The sequence below is a fragment of the Arachis ipaensis genome, chromosome B6, assembly GCF_059453495.1.
Source record: "Arachis ipaensis isolate K30076 ecotype BB chromosome B6, ASM5945349v1, whole genome shotgun sequence".
Taxonomy (NCBI): domain Eukaryota; kingdom Viridiplantae; phylum Streptophyta; class Magnoliopsida; order Fabales; family Fabaceae; genus Arachis; species Arachis ipaensis.
Window position 1 is genome coordinate 138,397,741 of NC_142441.1, and position 23,807 is coordinate 138,421,547.

Below are 23,807 nucleotides of genomic sequence, written 5' to 3' on the forward strand. Positions count from 1 at the left end.
TTAGTATTCGTTTTTTTTTATTTTAATCTCTTTTGCATGGGAAAATTATATGGTTACTAAAATGTATCATATTGTGTTTTTCACATCATTATTTAAGCACTTCTCATTTATACGTAATTGCGACTGCTTGTACTGGATTTGAGCGTCATACTTTAACAATTTATATTAGCATGTAATGGTTGTGGCATTTCTTCAAATTATCAGTCTTATACTTGTTCGTTGGTCTTGGTTAATGACAATGTCAACTAATTGCAGTGGGTCTTTTACTATGAGGATGATGTCGGAGAAAAAATAAAACGCGATATTTTGAAGAGGATAGGAAAGAACTGGAAGGATACAAGGCACCACTTGTATCATAGGTGTTACAAAGAAATAAGGACTTATGAGGAAAATCTTAAGCATCACCCGAAAGGAATAGACAAAAATGAATGAAAAAAGTTCATTGACTATCGCCAGAGGGAAGATACAAAGGTAAGCCTTAGTATATTTTATTATTTCCACAAAAACATACATGTGTATACATATTACTCCCCTTACATTTTATATTCAACATCTATTTTTCATTTACAGTTGCTTTTGTTATTTGTTCATAGAAAAAGTGTAAACAGAATGCTGTAAATCGAAGCAAGCAACTTTACACACATACTGGGGGCTCCAAAACATTGGCAAGAAAAAAAGACTAAGTGATAATAAGTCATTATTTGCATTAAGATTTTGATTAATCTTCCTAAATATGTTGTTGTTGTTTACTAAATTGTATCGATATCAACGATATAGGAGAGAGAGCAAGGAAGGCCCGTTGGTAGAGGAGAGTTGTTTATCATGACTCATAAGAAAAAAGATGGCTCATATATCCATCCCGAAGCGCGTGTTGTTAGTGTAAGTCATGTTTGAAAATTTGAAGCAACATAGCTTACTGTATATATCGTGCTACTGTTAACTTCTTCCTTTCCAATGTGTTGTATATTTGTAGGAAGCAATTGCGAATGTTGAGAGGCAAGATGAATCCTCTAAGCACCTTTCACAAAATGACTCGCTAGCTCAAGTTCTCGAAAAGGAGTACCCAGGACGAGTTCGTACCCTAGGTGCTGGACCATGTCCCACCCAAGTCTTTGGTAACGCTGCTGGAGAACCGTCGGGTTCTGCAGAGTCCAATGTAGAGGACAAGAGCATGATTGTAGAATTGACGGCTAAGCTAGAAGAAGAGCAGGCAAAGAGACAGTCAATACATAAGGTCTTGGGATATGTAGTCCAACAGCTAGGAGGCAATTTGCCAGTTGAGATTGCTGCAGAGCTGGCTTTTTTGGGCGGTACACCGGACTCGTCATGCGCAAGGCCATCTTTATCTGGCAATCACGACCCGCAACAAAAATTTTGAATTACAATTAATGGTCTTAGATACTTTTACATTTAAGTAACACTAGTGCTTTATACTTATTTTATTCAACTTAAGCATTCTTACTTTATTTTGGATGATGTTATGATAATTTTATTATATATGTTATTTTCTCATATGTTTAATTTGGTTTGTTATGTTAATTGAGTTGTTTTACTTGGTTGAAATTTCTTTAAATTAATTGAAAATTAAAAAAAATTAAATTTTAATAAAAATACTTTCTCAAAATAGGCAAAATAATAGAAAATCTAAAATTTTAATGGGAATTTAAATTTGGCGGCGGTTTTTAACCACCGCAAAACAGTAGTATTGTCCTCCTTATCGGCGTTTAGCGGTGGTTACAAACCGCCGCAAATTGGGAACTAACATTTCCCATAAGCATACTGCGGCGGTTATTAACCGCCGCAAAACCCAAATTTCCTTTTGCGACAGTTATTCCAGTGGTTGACTAAAACTGCCACTATCTGTTTTGCCGCGCCCCATCTTCTGGCGTTTCATGAAACCGCCGCGAAATATTTTGCAGCGGTTCAAAACCGCTGCTAAACGGCTCTAAGAACCGCCGCTAAATGCCGATTTTGTTGTAGTGATGCCCTGACAAACACATACCAAAGAATTTATAATATAAAGTGAAGAATAAACTTAGTATTAAGGTGATAAACTTATATTCTTTTAAGCAGTTCCTAGTGGCATGTGATATTCGAAGTTAAAATTATACCAAAGAATAAACTTAGTATTACAAAGCTCTTGGCAAATTAATTATAATATAAAGATTAAATTAATAACAGTACTAATAAAGCATAAAGATAAAGATTTAGGGCAAGAAGCCTACAATTAATGTAGTACAATAATGTACTATACTCTTCTAATATACATACATGTAAGAGTGTATAAAGGCGTCAAAATTAAGCTTGTATATATATATATATATATATATATATATATATATATATATATAACATTATTATTTTGGATCTAGCTATGTGACGTTCTATTTAAATTTAAATGAGAGACTAAAGTGTAAAAACTCTTGAATATTAAGCTCTATTTGAAAGATATAGAAAGTGACTATAAAAATTCGAAAACAAGCAAGGTACTGACATGCCAATGTGTTTAAGCAACTCCACCTTTCATCTAGAAAGATACAATTAGTTCTCATTGAATAAAACTTACATATATATTAATTATTTGAGAATTCATTCTAACTAACAAACAGTAAGTGAAGTCTGATATATAATTGAAAGCAAATTCCAAAATAAGCAATAATAAATTGGTGAGGTAGATAGTTAGATGTTAGGTATACAAAAGTAATTTTCTAAAACAAATGCTGACCTTGAGTTTTTTATTGTTCTTGGTCTCTATGTACATCTAGATTTCTATTGCATAAACCTCCAATAGTTGGGTTCTCTCTGACATGATTTGTGAAGTTTCTTCAAGCTTTTCCATCAATTAACAAAGCAAAGAGTCTTAACTAAATGCAAATTTAGTCACTTAAATAAGCAAGAGAACAATCTAATCCAAAATCCATTATACACAAGCGCACCTGGCGTAGAGATACTCATCTTAAAAGATCTGCATAAATAGGATCAGTCCAATTTGCACAGTCAAGCATAAGCTTCTCAAATGCTACACATCACAGAGTTTCACAATAATAATTAACTACACTTTCGATTTCGCATAATACACAAATGCAAAGCTCAATTTATATAATATACCATATAATTTATATACTTGCTGGTTGCTTTAGTTAACATGTATGTCCTTGCATCATGGACAAAATATATATTGATTTATAAGGGTAATGATCATACCATATAAACTTTAGAAACACTAATTATTATAGCTACTACCCAAGAAGAATTTGAGTCTTATTTTTCGGAATCTCTTGGTTACTTGACTTGCAAGGTTTTTCAGTAATTCAGATTACTACTACCTAATATTTTTAGATAAATTAAGATTCGAAAGAATTATGTTCAATAAAGGAATGCCTAGCTGCTATATCTGCACTGTTAAGTTTTGGTATCTTAAATGAAGATTTGAATCACAAGCTAAGGGATTATATCTACCGAAAAAATAGGATAGGGATATTGTAATATATTATATATATAATACGTGCAGATAAAATTTAATCTACCAACTTTTCTTCTTAATTTTAGATCCTACAACCAAACTATAATGCAAAGACAACTATAATTATATATCTGCTAGTATTTCTTATTTCTGTTCATCACTTATCTCGTGAATGTATATGCATGTAACCTTCTTTTTGTCAATTATACATGTGTGTGTAATAATAATGATGCCATTTAAGTTCATGAAAACAATGACACAATCTCACAATTAATTCGAAAAAAGATGAAACTTTTGAGAGATCTTATTCTTACCTTCAGTGCCATTTAAGTTCATGGACATTGGCATCAATGTCATGCCACGACAGTTTGATTCTTTTCCAGTTGCACAAACAAGGAGATTTCCAACAATGCTAAAAAAGCATTAACAGAAAAATAAGAACATTATCTTGTGTTAGTACTGAATTTTTGGTTTCTTGAAGTTTATTAGAAACAAATGCACCATATAATCAAGGAAAAGAGATCTATTACTTGAAGGATTTAGCTAAAATTCTTGGTATAGGACCACTGATATTGTTGTAGGACAAGTCACTGAAATTGATAATCACAAAAACAATATAACCATAATTAGAATAAGAGAAAACTTCAAAAACAGAATTATTAATACACAAAAAGTGAAACACATTACAAGTGATTTGTTGATTTCATGCAAGAAATGGTCTTGACAACGCAAAAAGTTAAACACTGGGTAGTCCCTCAATTCATGATATACATATATCAATTCCTTCCTTAATTAGCAAACAATTACTGTGAACAATTATGAATTCCTTAATTCATGATATACATATAATAAGTTATCAACTCTTTCCTAATTATCACCTCTCTCACAAACATGGAGATTGTCTGAAAAAATTCGAAACAGAAGTGAGTGAGAAAATTTAAGTCCCGAACTAAACAAGCACAAATTAGAAATAAATTCTTACCGCAATGACTTGGTACGACATGAGAATCAGTTCCACGAGATCTGATAGCTTTGAACGCAACTTCAATCGAAGCTTCCAGAGACTCCTGCTTGCTCGCGTTCTAGATCTCTTCAGCAAGTGCCATTGCGTCCGCGCTGAAACCGCGCTCTAAGTGCTTGAAGCCACCGGAGCAAAAGCAGAACCAGCAGAAGAAGCCGTCGTGGAAGACGAGGAAGAAGCAGAAGATCTAAGCATTACCTCAAAGATCTGAATGGAATCATCACTGAAGCTCTCGTCCTCTCCCTCAACGATCTGAATGGAATCACTGCCCGGTAGCGATGACATTGAGATTCTAGGGTTTGAGAGATATCTCACTCTCCCTCATCCTTTCTCTCAAAGCCCTGTTTTGATTTTTTTTTTTTTTGGTATCGGCTGAATGAATATTTGTTTGAGTTGGATTTTTTTATCATTAATTAGATTGAGAGTAGTGGAAGTTTTTGTTAATTATTTAGGGAGGTTTTATAATTTGTCACAAATAAAATATATTATGGAGGTTTTTAGTAACTCCCATTAAAAAACTACCACAAATAAATAAAAATCTTTTAGTGTTTTAATCATGACATACTTACCAAGCGGCAAAAATAACCATCTATTTTGTCTATAAAAGTAACCATCCGAATCCATATTAAACTGAAAGACAGTATATTTAACATGTGATTACTTAAATAACCATCCACGTATGAATAGAAATAATCATCTGCTAACATAATGAAATGAACATCTGGATTATTCGTCATTGAGCACAACGTATAATATTTTTGGTTTAAACTTCTCCTTAATCACATATTCATGATACTAACGGCATATATTTTATAATTGAAAAAATTTACACTTTGTGATAAATTTACATTATGAAATATGACATAATTAAGTAGAATTTAGCAATGTAATAGCATGTCTATTATAACTTAATCACTTATATCTAACTGCAACAACTCTAAGCATACTTGAATTCAGTGAATGATAAAATAAATCCAACTCAACAATATGATCACGTTGCGTCTCATCAGTTTTTAACTTAGTCAGTTCCACAACCTGCAATCGAACACAAATAAAAAAAAAGCCAACCAAAGGAATTAAGTGATATATGGTACTATAATCTCACAAATACACAAGAATAACTATGATCAATAACCTAAAATAGAAACATAACTTATTATTGGAAACACATTGTAAAATCACAAAAAGAAGATATACACACATAAGTGAGAGTGATGATGCATGTGATCATTTATGTTCAAAACCAACATGAATAAACCATTTCATTCAAATCACTCAATAAAACATGGTATGCACTTCTTAAAAATATACCAAACAATTGATAACATCTAAATTTTTAACCAAATTGGTGTTTTGATAAAAAATCACAAACAAGTGCATAACAAAATTCAAGCTCAAACATCATTAGAAATCACATAAAACTGCACAATTATAAATTATAATGCCTCATGAGAATAGATTTTAAGTCAAATGCTGGCCATACATAAGAATTAAACAAAAAGAATTCATTTAGACATTTCATCAAGCATATGATGTGCATCATGTGTAAACAGAGCATTCAGTTCAATGGAAGCAGCAATCAACCCATAAAATTCAGCCAACAAACACATTCAATCTAGCAACAGATATTAACTAGTCCTAAGCCTAATCTATATGCAGAAACTAGAATTAAAAGCAATGAAATAAATAAAATAGAAAGAACCGTGGACAAGGAAAGGGATGGAACCTGAGAAAGAAGAACGGCGGCAGTGATGGTGTCGTAGCGGCACAGAACTTAGCCGCTACTGGGTTGCACCGGGGTGTTGCTCGCCGGAGCTGGCAGGCGCGAACAGGGGCGTGGGGGCAGCGAACACGACAGGGAGAAATGGGGGAAAAGGAAAGAAAGAGAAGAGAGAGAGAGGGTGGGCGACGGTGGTCGCTAGTGGTGGTTGCGGACGGTTTGACGGGGTTGGTTGGCTGGGGGGTGATGGTTGGGGTGATCTGGGTTGAGAAAACGAAGAAGAGAGATAACGGTTGGGTAGAGAAGAAGCGATGGCGCGGCAGCGTAACGACATGTTGCTGCCCTTCGCGTCCCCTCCTGCGTGAATGGCGGTGGCTGTGGCGGTCGGGTTGTTATGAGTAAGGCGGCACGACGTTGAGGGTTTGACAGAGAGGGATTAGGGTGCGAGGGAGAGAAATTGGGTACTAAATAGGGAGAATAGATTCGGACGGCAGGCGGTGATCGTGGACGCGCTACACCGGCAAGATTCTTGAAAAAATGGAGAGAATGGAGGTAACAGTGTATTGAGAGAGGGAGTTCTTATTTTGATTCTATAACTGACGGTAATCCTAATTTGTTTCAAATTTCAAATTAAAAATAATTTAAAATTTATTAATTGCCCATAATATATTTTGGAAAAGTACAGGGAGCCAATGGAATATTTGTACAATGTGTACAATGGAGGTTTAGGGAGTATTAGAGATATAACCATTAGTGTTACTTTTTTCCATCAGCGTAAGCTTCTGGGATGAGTGGTATCATGACATGGTATCAGAGCTCTAGATTCGAAAGGTCAAGAGTTTGATCCTTGGTGAACCCCAAAATCAGCTTAATGGTTATTCTGGATATTATGGGTGATGTTCATTTTATTCATATTGGGCCAAAGATTTAGTCCATTGTACACTTGGATTATTGGCTCCCTAGCAGTACTCATATATTTTAACTTCCAATTTAACTTCATTGTATGCATTGTACAATATCTCTATTGGCTCCTCATACTTTTCTTTTATTAAATTTTTTACAAGTTTATCTATGATAATAATCGACTTTTCAAACGTTGTACGTTATGAAACCAATGAGTATATCAATATAAAATTTAAAGAAATGAAAGAGAAAATAAAGTATAGTGAAATATAGATAAGGGCCCGTTTCAGAAACATCAAAATAATTTTTTTTGAGCTTTTAACTTATGAAAAGTAGTAGTATTAATGTCTGGTATAATTTTTAAAATTAAATTGCAGCTTTTTAAGAAGCTATTTAGGAGCTTATAGAGAAATTAAAAAAAAATGATTTCTCTCATAATACTACTACTTTTTATCACATTTCTATAAAATAAATATCTTTAGAACTAAAAACCTAAACATAATAAATAATTTGTTTATAAACTATTTTTAATATAATTATTTATTGTTTAAACTATTTTTTTAAAAGAAGCTTAATTAAGCTTTTTATCCAAACTGGCCTAATTGTATTAACTTTATAGAGTTCTGAAGTTAAATGTTACAATAGAAGTAGAAGAAAGAAAATAGTAAATGAAAATAAAATGAAGATGAAAGAAAAAATGGAAGGAACACTTGATTTTCCTCAATGAATCTGTTTGCGTCTATGTGACATTAGGATGTTATAAGTACTTGACAAATGGTTCCAATCCTGCTTATTTATAGAGAAGACTAGACTAATTAAAAAATTACAATTAAATCCTAGTAAAAATTATTTTCTTCTAATAACAAATCAGAACTACCTAACTGCTTGTTGAAAATAAACATCCTTTTACCAATTATAACTTTTTGCATGAGAGTATGTAAGTTATAACTTCTGCATGAGAGTACATAAGTTGTAACAATACGTAGCTGGCACTTTTGTCCAGCATATATTATTCAACGAGTGTTTATAATTTTTTCTACCATCATATTTCGATTATCATACTTATCTGACACATACCAACTTGCTATTTATTGTCACATAGCTAATTTTAAATATATGTTAAAAAATAATTATTTTTAACAAAATAACAGGTAAAGTTAGGATAGAATAAACATTTTTTAAAAAGTATCTCAAATTTGTATAAAATTATTGTGTACTTTGAGGAAAAATACAAATAGATTTTAGTTTTTTTCTAAATCTGTTACTAATTTATTTAAAAATTTTGGTGCCACCAGATAAAAAAATTAACACCAAAATTTTGGGACAAAATTTGAAACAAAATATATTTTTTCATAATCTTGCAAAAAAAATAGTCAAAATCTATTTTAAATTTATCGGAAGTTAAAACTCATTCTAACATAATAAATTTTGTCCCACATTTTTGTTTGAAAAAGTCAATTTCTGGTAGAAATTTTTTTAATGGAGAATAATATTAGATTTAGAAGTCATTAAAATTTATTGTTTTTGACTATTAATTAATTATTAATATTTAAAAATATAAAATAAAATAAAAAAAATAATAAATTCTGATAATTTTTTAATATCTCTCTTTTTCAATAACTAAAATGTGAAAATTCAGGTGCAGTCGACTTCACGTGAAGTTAACACCTAAGAGCAGTTAGATGATTTGACTGATTTGACTAAATTTTCATCTAACGGAGGTATCAATTTCATATGAAGTCGACTTCATCAGAGTTTTCACCTTACTAAAATAATATTAATAATTTAGACAAATAAGATTAAAAAAAATTGACACTAGCTATCACTTACGTATTTTCTCGGATTAAACTGAAATGACGAAATTATTAGGGGCCCATTAGTTGACAAGCTATCACTCCACTACATTATGCAAGTAACATTGTAGTTCACGCATCATATATAGTTTAGGTATGTAGATGAATCTATATACATCCAGAGGACAGCAATAACTACTAATAAATATCCAGAAAATAGGTAAGAGAGAGATGGGATAGTCATAGATCAGAGAAGAATAAAAATAAAAAAAAGCCCCGTTATATCCGCACCATGCACATTATTTTGTTTAAAAGTTTCAGTGATACCCTATCACATGCAATTGAGGATTGAGGAGGACAATCTCTCTTTTGAATCATTGATATCCCTCCTAGGCATCTGTACCAGTACCACTTCATGATGGTTGATAATTACAATGATAATGTTGTAGTGGAGAGACGACATTGAAATGTAATCGCGGAAACATCACAAATAATATTCTATTTTAATTTTTCTTTAAATACAAATTTTGAGAATATTTAAAAAAATGCAAACTAAAGTCAACAAATTAACAGTTCTAGTCTTCTTTTGACCAGCATATACAGCGCATATAGGAAAAGGAGCAGTAAAAGATGTTGGAGAATTATAAGCAAAGCGCTGAAAATTTGCCATATCTATAAATTAAGATTACAATTTCGGGAAAGTGAAGTAAATAATTACAACTGGCTGTTTTCTTTTTTGTCCATTAGTAATTATAAGTATCGTTTCAAATTGAAGATTGCAACATCGACTGCAGTTGCAGTTAGTGCTTCAATATGACATCATATACTTCAATTGTAATTTTATCCAATGTAACTGTATCAAATCTGTGAGATATAAGGCTACCTTATTAAGATTATAACAAATTCAAATTTAAGTTGCAAATTAAATAAACCAAAGTTCACGTAAGATAAACGTTAGTACTATATCGAAATCAACAACGGGTAAAGTATTTGTTTTTGGATCTCCCTCCTCTAAAGTTACAAGATTACTTTAGAAAAAAAAAATACACCATTAATCATTTTTAGATTATGATAATAGAATTCACAAATAATAAATGTTACAAATTTAAAAGTGATTAAAACATCACTTTATTATTTTACTAACATTATTATTTGAGGATTTTTTTTTTTCTAAAATTTTTATAATTTTTTAAGATTATCCTAACATTTAATTTAATTAAATTCTATTCTTAACATTTGAAATAGCTTTAATTATAACTTTACGGTTAATTTTTTAATAATCAACTGTTAATCAATTTTTTTTCTAATTTTAATCTTAACTTAATCTCACCTTCCAATAACCTTCTAAGTCTCCACCACTGCCATTGCTATCATAACCACCCATCCATCCACAATGGCGGCAATCACACTTTAATTTTGGAGTTCATTCTTTTTTCCATCCTTATGGAAGCAATCACTCTAGAAGAGATCAAGAGCTGAGATCGTTGATTTGGTATATATGTATATTCACTACCTTTCCTGCAATTTCAATGTTATTTTCGCCGTTTCTACTGCAAAAAATTTGTTAAGTACTAGCGAATTTATTGACAAAATTACAAAAAAAAATCTACTAGTAAATTTGTTATCGTCGGATCTAATCATGGTAAAGTCCTTGCCAGAAACTAGTTATTGTCGGATTTAATAATTTGAGCGTAATTTATCGTGAAATTAGCGGCAGATTTTATATTAAATAATTGGCGAAATTATGGAGGTGGTTATCCTTGGATAATTTTCGATGGTAATTTTAGAGCTATATATTCTTGTTTCGCGTCTTATTATGATAAATTCGACAGTAATATATTATTTTATATTTATTAAATTAAATTTTACCAACGGATTAACTAATAGTTTAATAGTAATCATTGTAATTTTTTAAACTATTACAACCCGATATACCATTATGAATATGTCAACAATTAATAGTGAAATTCAAATTAGTAAAAATCAAGTAGTATTTTTAATAAAAAAGTCAACTATATATAATGTTAAATAACAAATGTATAGAATAAAAAGTTAAAGAGGTAAAATAATGTCAAACAAAGGAAAACAAAATCCTAATCACTACGGGTCCTAATAATCGTTGTTGTCGTCATCCTCCTAGTTCTGCAATGAAATTATATAACAATCTAATTAAAGTTTAAATATATAACAATCTAATAAAATTATACTAGAAGTTATCCTTATTCAGATTTATCATTTTTTTTTCTGGTTCATCCTCCTCTTCCAAGATAACTTCTTGATAATTGAACTCGTCTTCTTCTTTTTTGTCTCCATCCCCCTCTTCCGAGGTTATTATTATAGCATGTCATGTGAGGGACAGAACTCATCGATGCATACAATCTTTTTAGCCTAGGGGCAAGTAGTATATCCTTTAGTTTGGAATACTTTTTAACCTACATTTACCAATCTATTCTCTCTCTACTTGATACCTCGGTTCATCACAAAATTTACAAGTAGTGAAGTCTACATCGCCCTTGTAATATAGCATACAACTATTCAAGCAACAATCGATTTTCTCCGAATTTAGACCTAATTTTAAAGTTATCTTTTTTGCCTCATAATGACTCTAGGGGATGCCAATAGTCCTGTGTGGTACTAATTTGTTACAAAGAATAGTCCACTTATCAAAAGACTCTTGGGTATGATTTGACTGACACTTAATACTCATCATTCTAACACAAACAGATATTTCAAGTGAATGCACCCCTCAAACAACGGTTGTGCAGCAAATTCTAACATATCATAAAATTTCTTTGCCTCCGGGTTAAGCTATTCTTCAACATTTTTCATATCATTAACACTGATTGCATCAAATACATCTCTTTGTGTCTCTCTTAGTTACCCTCCTAATTCACCTATTCCGTGTCCACTTCTCTAACCACCTGAACCCTCCTTGATCGACGCTCAGATCTATTGGAGTTGGGTGCAGACCGATTGATTCTATACTCATCAACTTCTCTGGGTTCAATCTACACCTAATATCCATTCTTAAACCATTATGGTAAAGATGGAGGGTTATATCCGAAGGTCCTAACTACTTAGTCAATCGACACTTATAACACGGACACCTAGATACGCTTTAAAACCTAAACAGTTCCATATTGAAGACATACACAATAAACTGATCAATTCCTCCAAAGAAATCAAATTTTAACCTCTCGGTTGACTGTTATCCCTATCGATCATACATCTACAAACAATGATTTGGAATTATTTTGCAACAAACAATCTAGAATTTAACCAATAACAACTTTTTAAAGTTTTCAAAAATTTTGACAGAATTTTGTCTATAATTAAAATTTTCTACCAAATGTAATTTTTTTCACAAACCAAACATGTTTTAAAATTATTTTAACAAAATTTTGACAGAATTTTCCCTTAATTTATAGAACTCCACCAAAAAAATTATCAATTTTCATAGAGATAACAGTTGCAAGCATAAATTAAAACAAACACGAATTCAATAAAATATCAAATTCTAGCTGTTCTAGTGCACATCCCCTTATTACTTCACAATTTTTCAGCAAATAAGGATTTCGAGAAGGTGCCACTAAGCAACTTTATCCCACTTTCATTCTAAAACTCTATCCTAGAAAAATAAATCCAACATAAAACCTAAAATAATTTAACATGTTTAGAGATAGAAAACTAACCTGAGTATTGCACGAACAACCCAAGTATATATCAATGTGAATAACCCACGATTAGGATTTTTTAAACAAAAAAGGATGATAGAAGAGAAAAAGAGAGGAGAAAAACCTACATACCTGGAGGAGGGAGAAGAGAGGCAGTTCTGGTGACACAAGAATTCACGCGATGTAAGAAGTTCCAGCTGAGTCCATGCAGTCGTTAGAGGGTATTGGTGGTGGCCGACGTTGGCGGAGGTTAGCCAGAGGAGTTGTCGAAGGTAATGCACGAGAGAGAGAAAGAGAAAGGAGAAAGGAATAGAGAAGGAAGCTGTTTCGAAAATTGGGGGGGGGGGGAGGGTGCGCCTTTTGAATTTAGAGTAAGCTTACCATCGAATTACTGGCAGATAAATCCGACGATAACATATTGTACATTACCAAAACGCAGCATTCCACTAATTAGGCTTACCCTGGTAAATCTGACGTTACTTTTCAAGCCTATTTTTTTGTTCTCTCCAATTATTACCAACAAATTTACTATCAAAAACGAAAATCCCCTACAAGAAAAACATTGAGTACCATCAGATTTACTGTCGGATTTACCATTGGAAACAATCAGACAGTATAAATCTCGCCGGTAAATGTTCACCGTCGCATTCATTTCATCCGACGGTAATTACCGTCGGATTTTATGACGGATTACTAGCTCAGGAAATCAATTTGTTACCGGCGAATTTTTTCAACAGTAATGTTAACGACAAAACATGTTGTTTCGTGCCATGTTACCGTCGGATTATTCCTATGGTAATTACGACGGTAATGTCAATTTTTTCTTTGGAATTTGAAATAAATGGTCAATTTTAATTTTAAATTTAATTTGTTTAGTGGTCAATTCATAAATAATAAAGAATTTTTATTTAAAATAAATAAATAATATAATGTGCAAATTAAATAAAAGTCAAGTACACCAAATAAATGTATGAAATAATAAAACAAAAACCTAATATCTACAGATCTAGGTAGTCGTCATCCTCATCGTCAGTTCTGTGGTCCTGAGTCGGCGGTGCAGGAGGCGGTGACGATGTCCTTGTGCCACCAGAGCTACCGCTGCCACTAGCAACGGTGCTGTCACCAGTAGGGTCGATGCCAGCGGCGCACATCTGGACCTGGTACATCTCCATCTAAGCCTTCATACATTGCATCCGCTCTAGCGACTCCCTAAATTCCAGCCATAGCTCATCCATAGATATGCGGGTGAGGATCTCCTGATACCTTTTTTGATAATCGTTAAGCTCCTACACCTGGAGCATCAAATGTATGCCTTCCTCAGGCTGGACGGCTCGACTAGTGGCGGAGCCTAACGACGTCCTCAATGTCGAGGTGCGAAGGCTGCTGGAGAAGAATGATCCCATCTTCTATACGCGGTTCTTGTACGGGACTGAGGCAGTCTTGCGCCAAACCGCATGGGTCGACGACTGAGGCCGCAGATCCATCGGCGGCATCCTCCCCACTTTGCTAAGACTACTGAGACTGCTGAGTCGCGGTCTCTAGTCTCTGTGTGTAGGACTTCTGTGCAATTAACACAAGTCACTATAATTAGTAAGATAGATATATAGTTAATCTCTAATAATTTCGTAGTAGAAGATAACGAGATGTATGTTTACTCACATAATGGTCCTGAAATCGCTGATCAACAAATCTCACTTTGTTCTTCTTTAGCGTGTGGGTGTACTTGAACATCTCCGCCGATGTGGCCTTGCAGTCCAACAACTTCGACTACACCAGTTGCATTGATATACAAAATTATTAGAATGCCTAGTAATGATATGCAAGGTAGATAACATAACAAAGTTATTAACAATATTAAAGGAACTACATACCAGCCTGGCATTTGTCTTCATGAAGGTCGTCGAGCTGTCGGTGTACTTGCACAACCTAGTTGATGCCCCATTAGCTCGGTTGGTGAGATGACGATGCCTGAATCCCGCATCGGTCTCCCAGTGAGCTAACATGCCCTTCTTTACCTCTGGTCGGAGCCAACGCATCCGCTGGTCCTGCCCATGATGAACATCATACAACATCTACTGGAGCCGCTGACCCATCCTATAGTCAAATATCTTCTAAATGACTAGGTCATGCTCAGCATCCCAAATAAAGTGCAGCTACAACAAAGAAGCTTTAAATTTAGGTAAAGAAGATAGAAGATATAAATTAGCTAAAAAGGTTTAAAACAGAAACAATTAAAGTAATTACCGCCCATTTCTCAAACTAGCGTTGCCTAGTTTCAGTAGGGATCTTTATGTAGCTGGGCAGGGCTAGTCGCACATCAACTTGATGACATTCGTCATCTCCTAAGTACACGCGTTCGGGTTCTGTAAAAGCCTAACAACAACTCACAAACAAGAATCAACCCTAATCATTAAATTTAGAAAACAGGAATCAAGAATTATAATCATGAAAACTGGAAAATAATAACCGGCAATTCAAATCAACCTAAATCCACTAAGCAGGAATCAGGTTTCAGAAACTTTCAGCAATAACAGGAATCATAATCATAAAAACTAGAAAACAATAACTAACAATCCAAATCATGAAAACTAGAAAATAATAACCATCAATCCAAATCAACCTAAATCTACTAAACAGGAATAAGGTTTTGGAACTTTCAGTAATAACAAGAATCATAATCATAAAAACTAGAAAATAATAACCAGCAATTAACAGTTAAATAAACTAAATTAGAAACAACTCAGGCACTTTCAGCGATAACCATAAACAAGAAATACATGATTATTGAACGTGTTACTTATCCCGTGCCACCATCAGGCCAAATGCGCAACCATGTGGTGGGAGGTGGTGGAGGGGCATCAGCTGCTGCCTCACTTCTGTGACTCCGAGACTGCATCATCCGTTACTCGAGTCGGCGTCGCCGTGGATGCGGGCTGATGAGCGGTCTGAGGCGACGTTGCCACCATGGACGGAGGCACGTAGTTAGGGTTAGGGACTATGATGAATGGCTGATCCGCTAAACCCGCAACCTATGGCGTCACTGGTATGGTCGGAGTATAGGGAAAGGATCTAGAAGTCCCGAGGGTACCGGAAGAAATCCTCCCTCTACCCCGACCACGACCAGCAGCCTGATCTGCAACACCTCTATCTATCGACATGTCTGCAAATAACAGTCATCAACGCAGCAATTAACACAATTAGATAATTTCAAACACTTTAACAATTCAAGACCTAATGTATTGAATCTAATCTAACTTAATCAACCTAAATCCACTAATATTAGAAAACTAACCTTGAACTAACTTTGAAACTAATTCAAAATTAAAAATAAAATTCGAATCAAATCTAAACTAAATTAAACTAAAATTAAACAATTAACAAACAATCTAAACAATAATTTCTCAGCAAAACAATCATCAATGCAACAATTAACACAATTAGACAATTCTAAATACTTCAACAATTCAAGACCTAATGTATTGAATCTAATCTAACTTAATCAACCTAAATCCACTAATAAATTAATAACATAACAAACACCAACAAATAATAACATAAGAAGAAACTCAAGAAATAACAAATAATTCTAAAAGTATTTCAATTTAGTAAATAAAAAAAAATAAAAATTACATAGTGTTTTAGTTTCAAAATAAAATAATTAAATTAGAATAAATAAGTATTTTGGCTAATAAATTTATTAAACAATAATTACTCTAAATTAATTCAACAACAAACCCTAAATCAATCCTAACTAAATCCAAGTTACTCTAAACTAATTTAAACCATAAACTGTATCTAAAATTAACCTAATTTAACAAAATTAATATATTAACCTATATGAAACCTTGATAAAAGTCTAAATACTCTATTCTAATTTAATTAACCTATATTAAACTAACATATTAACCTAATTTACTCTTGAATAAAAAAAATTAAAAAATTGTTCTTATAAAACATGAACTTTGTTCATCACTAACATGATTTTAATTTTTTCAATTTCACTGAAAATCTTATAGAAATTTTGATAGAATCTCCTCTAACATTAGAATTTTTTCACCTTTCAAGAGTTCCATCATACCAAATATCCATCAACCCTTCTCAATTAATTAATTTTGTCAATTATTATTAAGATAACATACAAATAGTTCAATCATTATTAATACAGTCAAGCATTTTTTTAACAATTTCAGCAGCAGGAATAAGCAAATAGCTCAATAATCTAACATTTTTCAACAATCTCAGAGTCTATTCTAACATATTCTAACCTATCCTAACCACCCAAATCTACTAAAACAGAAAATCAAAATAATTAAACTGTACTAACTAATTAATTAACTTGATATAATAGAATTTAAAATAAATGAAGTTCAAACAAAATACCTTGAATGCAGAACAAGAGAAAACGGAGAGGATCGGAGGGGTTGAGGTACAGTGGTGGCAGAACCAGAAGTGACAGGGGCGTTGCAGCAGTGGCGGCAGGAACCCCACTAGGCGACAGCGGAAGCGTAAGAAGCGGCGGTGACGTTTGCAATAGCAACAACGGAGGAGGTTGATGGAGAGGAGAGAGGAGAAGGTTAGAGAGAGTGTGGGAAGGTGTGAGAGAGAGAGAGAGAGAGAGAGAGAGAGAGAGAGAATTTGAAATGAAGGGGAAGGGGTTTGCGGCTCCAATTTAGGGCACGATCGTCGTCGGATTTACTGGTGGATATTTCCGACGGTAACGCGATGCGGATTACCAAAACACAGTGTTCCATTAAACGTGTCTAATGTTAGATTTTTTCGATGGTAAAGTTTGGCACTTATTTGTCATGGTTTTTCGCCAAAAGTTACTAGAGGATTTACCGTCAGAAGCGACTATTCGCTGGTAATCATTTGACATGACGAATTCCTCATCAAACCCATCGCTACATCCGACTGTAATCGTCGCCGATAAATACAACGGTAAATCTGATGGTACTCATCGTTTTTCTTGTAGTGTTCGCCAGTAATACTTTGACTTGACAACTTTATTGTCTCAATCGCTGGTAAATTCGACGCTAAATCTGACGAAAAATCCGACAGTATTCAATATTTTTCTTGTAGTGTTCTTATCCACTGCCAACACCAATTCACGTTGGCTCCATGCATTCCGCATGTCCCAACCTTTCTTCTCCCAACTCCTTGACCAACTTTCCCCCTCCTTCTGCTCTTCACATCCCCAAATTGCCTCCAATTGCACTCAGGGCACCGCCATTTTTTATTGGACCGTGGCGCTTCCTACAGCGTTGTGGCACGTCGCTTTGGGAACTACCGAGCCAAGTCCTACTGCATTTTTTTTGTGGTTTCCGTGACTAGTAAAGTAGGGCATCTTTTCGAGCTACGCACCGATTTGAAGAGGGTTGTGGTGGGTTTCGGCATTCTGGAGTTGGATAATTTCGCGATTGAAAGTGAAATTTTGGGTGAAGATGGTTCAACATTGGTAGATTCCGAAGGTAGGTTCTTGGATGTGTTAGGAGAATTTGTGTTGGTGGCTAGTGGTGACGGTGGATGGATAGGTGGTGGTGATGGTGATGATAGTGAGAATAGTGAGGTTAGAAGTTGAAATTAAGTTAAGGTTAAAATCGAAAAAGAAAAAATTGACTGATAATGAACTGTCAAAAGATTAATAATAAAGATAAAATTAAAATTATTTCAAACGTTAAGGATAAAACTAAATCGTCATATTAAACGTTAAAAATAATTTTAAAAATATTAAAGACAAAAAAAAAAAAACTTCTACCTTTAACCAACTTTAACTGACTAGAAAATCTTGCTCATGAAATTGGAAATGCTTAAACACTTCAATATAAAAACTGAACTTTATGTCCAGAAGAAGTAGGAGTCTAGAAGCATTCTTTTGTTGCTAGATACTCTGTAGAAACCGATCCAGGCATTTTGCCCGGGAAGATGGAGAAATAGTTCCTTTCAGAAAAGAAGGTTCCAACTTCCAAGTTCTGCTCTCTATGATTGTATATTCATGTGTGTCTGTATATACGGCAGGGTAAGAGGAGAAATTTAGTGGTACATATGATTATTGTGATTATAATAAGTATGAAATTTTGATAAATTAAAAAAATATAATTAAAATTAAAATTATATTTTCTATTATTTGAGAATTTTTTAATTTGATACATAAAATTAAAGATACATTTGTTTCACTATTTGAAAAATATTTCTGGTTTAACAAATAAAAAATAAAAAATATTGCAAGTAGTAAAAAGTTATAACTTTAATTTTAGCAATATGTTTTAAGTTTTATAAAATTTTATAATTAGTATAATAATTTAATTTTGATGCATAATTATTAGTATAAAATATTTTATATTCGTATTTAATTATAATGTCATATTAATAAAAATATTTTTGTACATTAGTCATATGAATAATTATTCAATTATATAGATATAATTAAATAATTATATAAAAATGTATACTATTAATATATTAAAATTAATTTTTTGTTACAATTATTATCGTAAATAGTTATTATTGAATTAACCATTGTAAAAATTAAATAATATACGCATAACATTAAATAATAAACTTATCAATGATATAAAATTTTCTTTCTATCATTTCTTTTAGAAATTTAATTATATAGATCAATTAATTAGAAAAGCCTCTTCGTGAATAAAATAAAATGAGAAAAAAAAGTTAAAAATTAAACCACTAAGATTTTGTGTAGCCCACAATTCAGTTAAGTTAAGATAGCAGTCTGCATTGACTATACGTGGGGCCATTTCTTTTATATGTACGTATTTGGCTTGTCTGATTATATTACTTTTAGTTTCTCAATAAGAAAAAGAGGAGTGCTAGGAAATTGAATGGTATTTATTATTATTTGGTGTTTAATTTTTATTTAATTTATGTTTTTTTATTGAAGATAAAGAGATTTGAATTTTCGATTTTTTAGATGAATATAAAAGAATTATGCTATTTAAGTTATATTTCGTTGACATTTAATTTATGTTTATAATAAATTTTTATTTATTTTTATAATAAAAATAGCATTTCAGAAATTTGTAATTTAATATATTATGAATAAAGTATTATATATATAAAAGTTAATTATTAAAATAATAATTATTTATTTATATATAAATATATTATTTAATTAATTTTTAATATGTATTTAAAATTTTATTATATATTTTATAATTATTTGATTTAATAATTAAATTTTTATTTTCAGCTAACATTGTATCATGAAATATATATCGAAATGTGTATCTAACACGTCACACGTAACACCCTTTTTCACGGCTCACGCTTTCTCATATAATAAGAATAATTTTTAGTCTTAAAGTATGGATCATGTACTATATAAATGTATAGGTCTATTACTTTTATTTAATTAGAAAAATAGAGCGAATAAATTAAATATCAAATTTATATCTTAAAATATAAAAATTATGGTTAAAGAATATTAGGTGATTAATTATTTTTTTGTAATTATTTTTTATTTATATTAATACTATCTAACTCCTTATTTTTTATACTAAAATATTGATTCACTATTATTTTTCATTCTAATATATATATTATATCATGAATAATATTTTCTAATAGTTTATGTTATGAAATAAATATATATAAATAATTATTTATCTAACAATATTTTTAAACTTACAACATATTTTGTTTTTATTTTATCGCTTTTTAATCTGATTTAAGGAAAAAACTTTAATTTCTTCTGGTACTTTGAAGTTCATTCGATAACTTATCAATATAAAAATAGTTTATAAATAATGAAAAATTAGTAATATGAGTATTAAACTTCCTTTTTATATTACCTTAAAAGTTTTACAAAAAAATATTATATAATTACACTTGAGTATAATTTTGTTTTATATCACCAAGATATATAAATTAATGTCTAAAAATTTTATCAAAATGAAGAAATTTGGTGCTCCAAAGTGTAAATATGTTTATAAGAAAAAAAAAACATTTACACCTCAAAATGTCATCATGTATAATAATTTGGAGAAAAAAAAAATTCAAACACAACTTTTACTAATTTTTTAGATTAGAATTTCAATTTAAATTTTAACATTTTTTATATTATAATTTTAAAATAGTTAATCTATTTTTAAAAAAATTACTAAATAAACTAATTTTACTATTTAAATGTTATTATAATTTTATATTTTACGTTTTTAATTTTACATAAAATCTCAAACTTTTCAACCTTTTTGAAAACATGGGAGAAGAACAAGCGGCGGGAGGGGTGGTTAGTTATCAGTCAGAAAAGAAAGTCTGACATGGTGGTTAATATTAAAATATAGGAAACATTTCAAGTGCACCGGGGAGTACCGGTGCACCAGTTATTTTAACCGTTGATTTTAATTAATATATATTATATATATTTTTTATAATTCAGATCAACGGTTAAAATAATTGGAGCACCGGTACTCCCGGTGCACCTGAAATGTTTCCTAAAATATAAAGTAATGTAATTTCTTTAGTTCTAATGTGCTTTCATAAAACATCCCCACTTCACTCACCTAAAGAGTTCTTGTATAACAAAATCATTCTTTGTTGAACATCTTTTCTTATATATAATTTTCTAGATATTCTCAATTATACATTTAAAAAGGAAAATATATATAAAATTTCTAAAAGGTAAATTCTAGAATAACTATATTATAGAACTATATAATGGCTATATAAATATGGTTATTTTTTTAATATTTTAATAATATTTTTTAAATAATACTTTTAACAAAATATTAATTTAATAATAAAAGATGTTACTCTAATTTTGATAATATGTTTTATAACTATATTAAAATAACTCTTTTTAAAATAATTAAAAAAACTACATAGAAATTGCTTTTATATAACACAATATATTAACATAGTTGGAGAGTTGGGGTTTATTTCCAAATTCCAATATATTAAGAGTAAAGGTACATCCAGTAGACAAAATTTTATTCAGTATACAAAGGTCAATATTATTCTCACAACAACATGTCTCATTATTTTCATATATATATATATATATATATATATATATATATATATATATATATCATATGCCTGTATAGAACCCCATATATATACACACACAAACCCTCCTTCATCTTAACAAGTACCATAAAATACGAGAAACCCTAAAATAAGAGGGATATGAAAATTCATATAACATAACAGACACACACACATATGTATATATATAAGATTGATCATTAAGATAATAATGATCACATATGGTTACCACCTCCTCTGTGAAAGGCAGCATCCCCAGCACAAGGATCATTGTTCCAAGGAGATGGATAATAATAAGCAGTAGGAGATTGAGAAAAAGTGGAAGAAGCTTCACCAATTCTTCTCCCATCTTGCAAAGTTGTCATCTCATTACAGGTGTAGCGGATCAAATCTGCATTTGTGGCATCAAGTTCCTTTTGGAGCCTAATCACCTGCCGCTGGAGCACTGAAATGGCCCCAACGCAGCCGTAGACCGGATCCTTGATTCGCGCCTCCGCCTCGTACGCCAGAGAGTTCACGGCGTCCTCCCTCTGATGGGGTTGCACCTCATTCAGAAGCTTGCTCACGTTGCTTGCCCCAAATATCTTGTGAACGTTCGCGAACTTTTGAGGCTCTTCCGGTGGGAAGTACGGCGCGAAGATGCAATCCGGCATGCATTTCCTTCTCAAGAACTTGCAGGCAGCGCAGGGTGAATTCGAATAGCTTGACGACGCCATGATGATGATTTTCTCTGCAAACGCAATTTTCTTTTATTTCTCCTAAATTATCTATCCTAAAAGTTTAAGGTTCAAACATACAAATGATTTTGTATCTAAACAAGTATACTATTCACAAAAACTAAACTATTTATTAAATCAAGTACATATATAGCATCGGTTATTAATGTCATCAGTTAAATTCATAATAAAGTATAAAGGTTATCTAATTTCAATTTGGAAGTACAATATATAGTTTGGAACTAGCTAGGGTTATATATAAGGAGATCGAGTTTCTCAATTAAAAGCAAGGATAACAACACTTGGCTTATGCTATATATACCCAGCTGGTTTTCAAAAACATTTTAGCTTTTATGGCTAAAACAGTGGTCTTTATTATATTGATTATTATGAGTGTCATTCATTCATTCATAGATTTTTGGAATCTTTTTCCTTGCTTTCATTTTCCCTCTACCTCTGGGACTGAAAGACAAGGTAGAAGATAAAATTAAATAGATACCAAAATATTCTATATATATATATACACATGTCTTGATTTCATCCATTCTAACAGTATATTTTTTTCTTAAATCTCTCTCTCTCTCTCTCTTCTCCAGTACCCCTAGCTAGCTAGGTCTAGCTTTCGGTTGCTATAGCCTATAAGTAGTTGAAGGTACAATAAAGAAAAGGTACACCTATAAATGTGTGTGTGTGTGTGAAGTTCTTAATATTCAAGTCTTAGTTTTCTATCTTCAGCTGGATATAGAACATACATACATGCGTAAATAATTATTTCAGGGATTCACACCCCTTTTAAAATCTTTCTAAACAAATTCAACACCACCCACCACCACCAGAATCATAAATCTTAGAACTATATAATATACAACTAGAAGAGGAAAAGAAAAAGGAAAGTGAAGAAATTAAAAGCATATATAATTGGAATTAAAAAAAACTATACCTTGTAATAAAGCTAGGTTTAATTGAACAAATAGATCATTACCTTTTTTTTCGCCCTTCTTGTAGAAGCTCTTTCAAGATCTATATTCTTTTAATGATGAAAGTGAAAAAGAAGTCTGTGAAGAACACCCAGAGAATTCTTGGGGAATTTACTATTGGATGTGAGAGTTCAGAGGAGAAAAAGAAAAACCCTAGTTAGTTGCAGGACAAGATGAGAGAAACCCGCAAATACAATGACAAGAGACTAAGCAACAAGAGAGAATGGCGAGAAAAAGATTATTCTTTTCTATTATTTTTATTTTCTTCTTCCGGCGAGAGAAATTGAAAAGAAAGCAAAAGACAATGTGCAATAAATGGGGATACAAGGGTGAAAAAGAATGACTATGACGCAACCTTTGTAATAATATCCAACACTGTTTTCAGGAACTTACACACATTCATTTAAGTTTAACTGTAAGAATATGTCCCACTAATTATAATCCAGAACCGGCGAGAAACGAAAAAAAATGACTGGTTTTATTAGTATTTATTAATTATTATTATAATTAATATACTAATTAACAAATATTGATTAA

The 23,807-nt window shown here is 31.8% G+C and overlaps 2 protein-coding genes across 3 annotated transcripts; one reads left to right on the forward strand and one right to left on the reverse strand.

The window, feature by feature from the left end:
• The first annotated feature begins 822 nt into the window (after nucleotides 1-822).
• On the forward strand, nucleotides 823-1,378 carry LOC110264157 (uncharacterized). Its single transcript, XM_021105835.2, has 2 exons — nucleotides 823-879; nucleotides 974-1,378. Exons 1-2 carry the CDS (start codon nucleotides 823-825, stop codon nucleotides 1,376-1,378), a joined length of 462 nt encoding a protein of 153 aa, XP_020961494.1.
• A 20,192-nt stretch (nucleotides 1,379-21,570) lies between these two features.
• On the reverse strand, nucleotides 21,571-23,470 carry LOC107648441 (LOB domain-containing protein 25-like). Of its 2 annotated transcripts, none has more exons than XM_016352305.3 (2): nucleotides 23,276-23,470; nucleotides 21,571-22,307 (listed from the first exon to the last, which is right to left on the reverse strand). In XM_016352305.3, exon 2 carries the CDS (start codon nucleotides 22,291-22,293, stop codon nucleotides 21,793-21,795), a length of 501 nt encoding a protein of 166 aa, XP_016207791.1. In that variant the 5' UTR covers nucleotides 22,294-22,307; nucleotides 23,276-23,470; the 3' UTR covers nucleotides 21,571-21,792. The 2 variants fall into 2 exon arrangements, with proteins under 2 accessions (XP_016207791.1, XP_088345460.1); XM_088489334.1 differs by having other exon boundaries at nucleotides 23,234-23,276.
• Nucleotides 23,471-23,807: the final 337 nt, after the last annotated feature.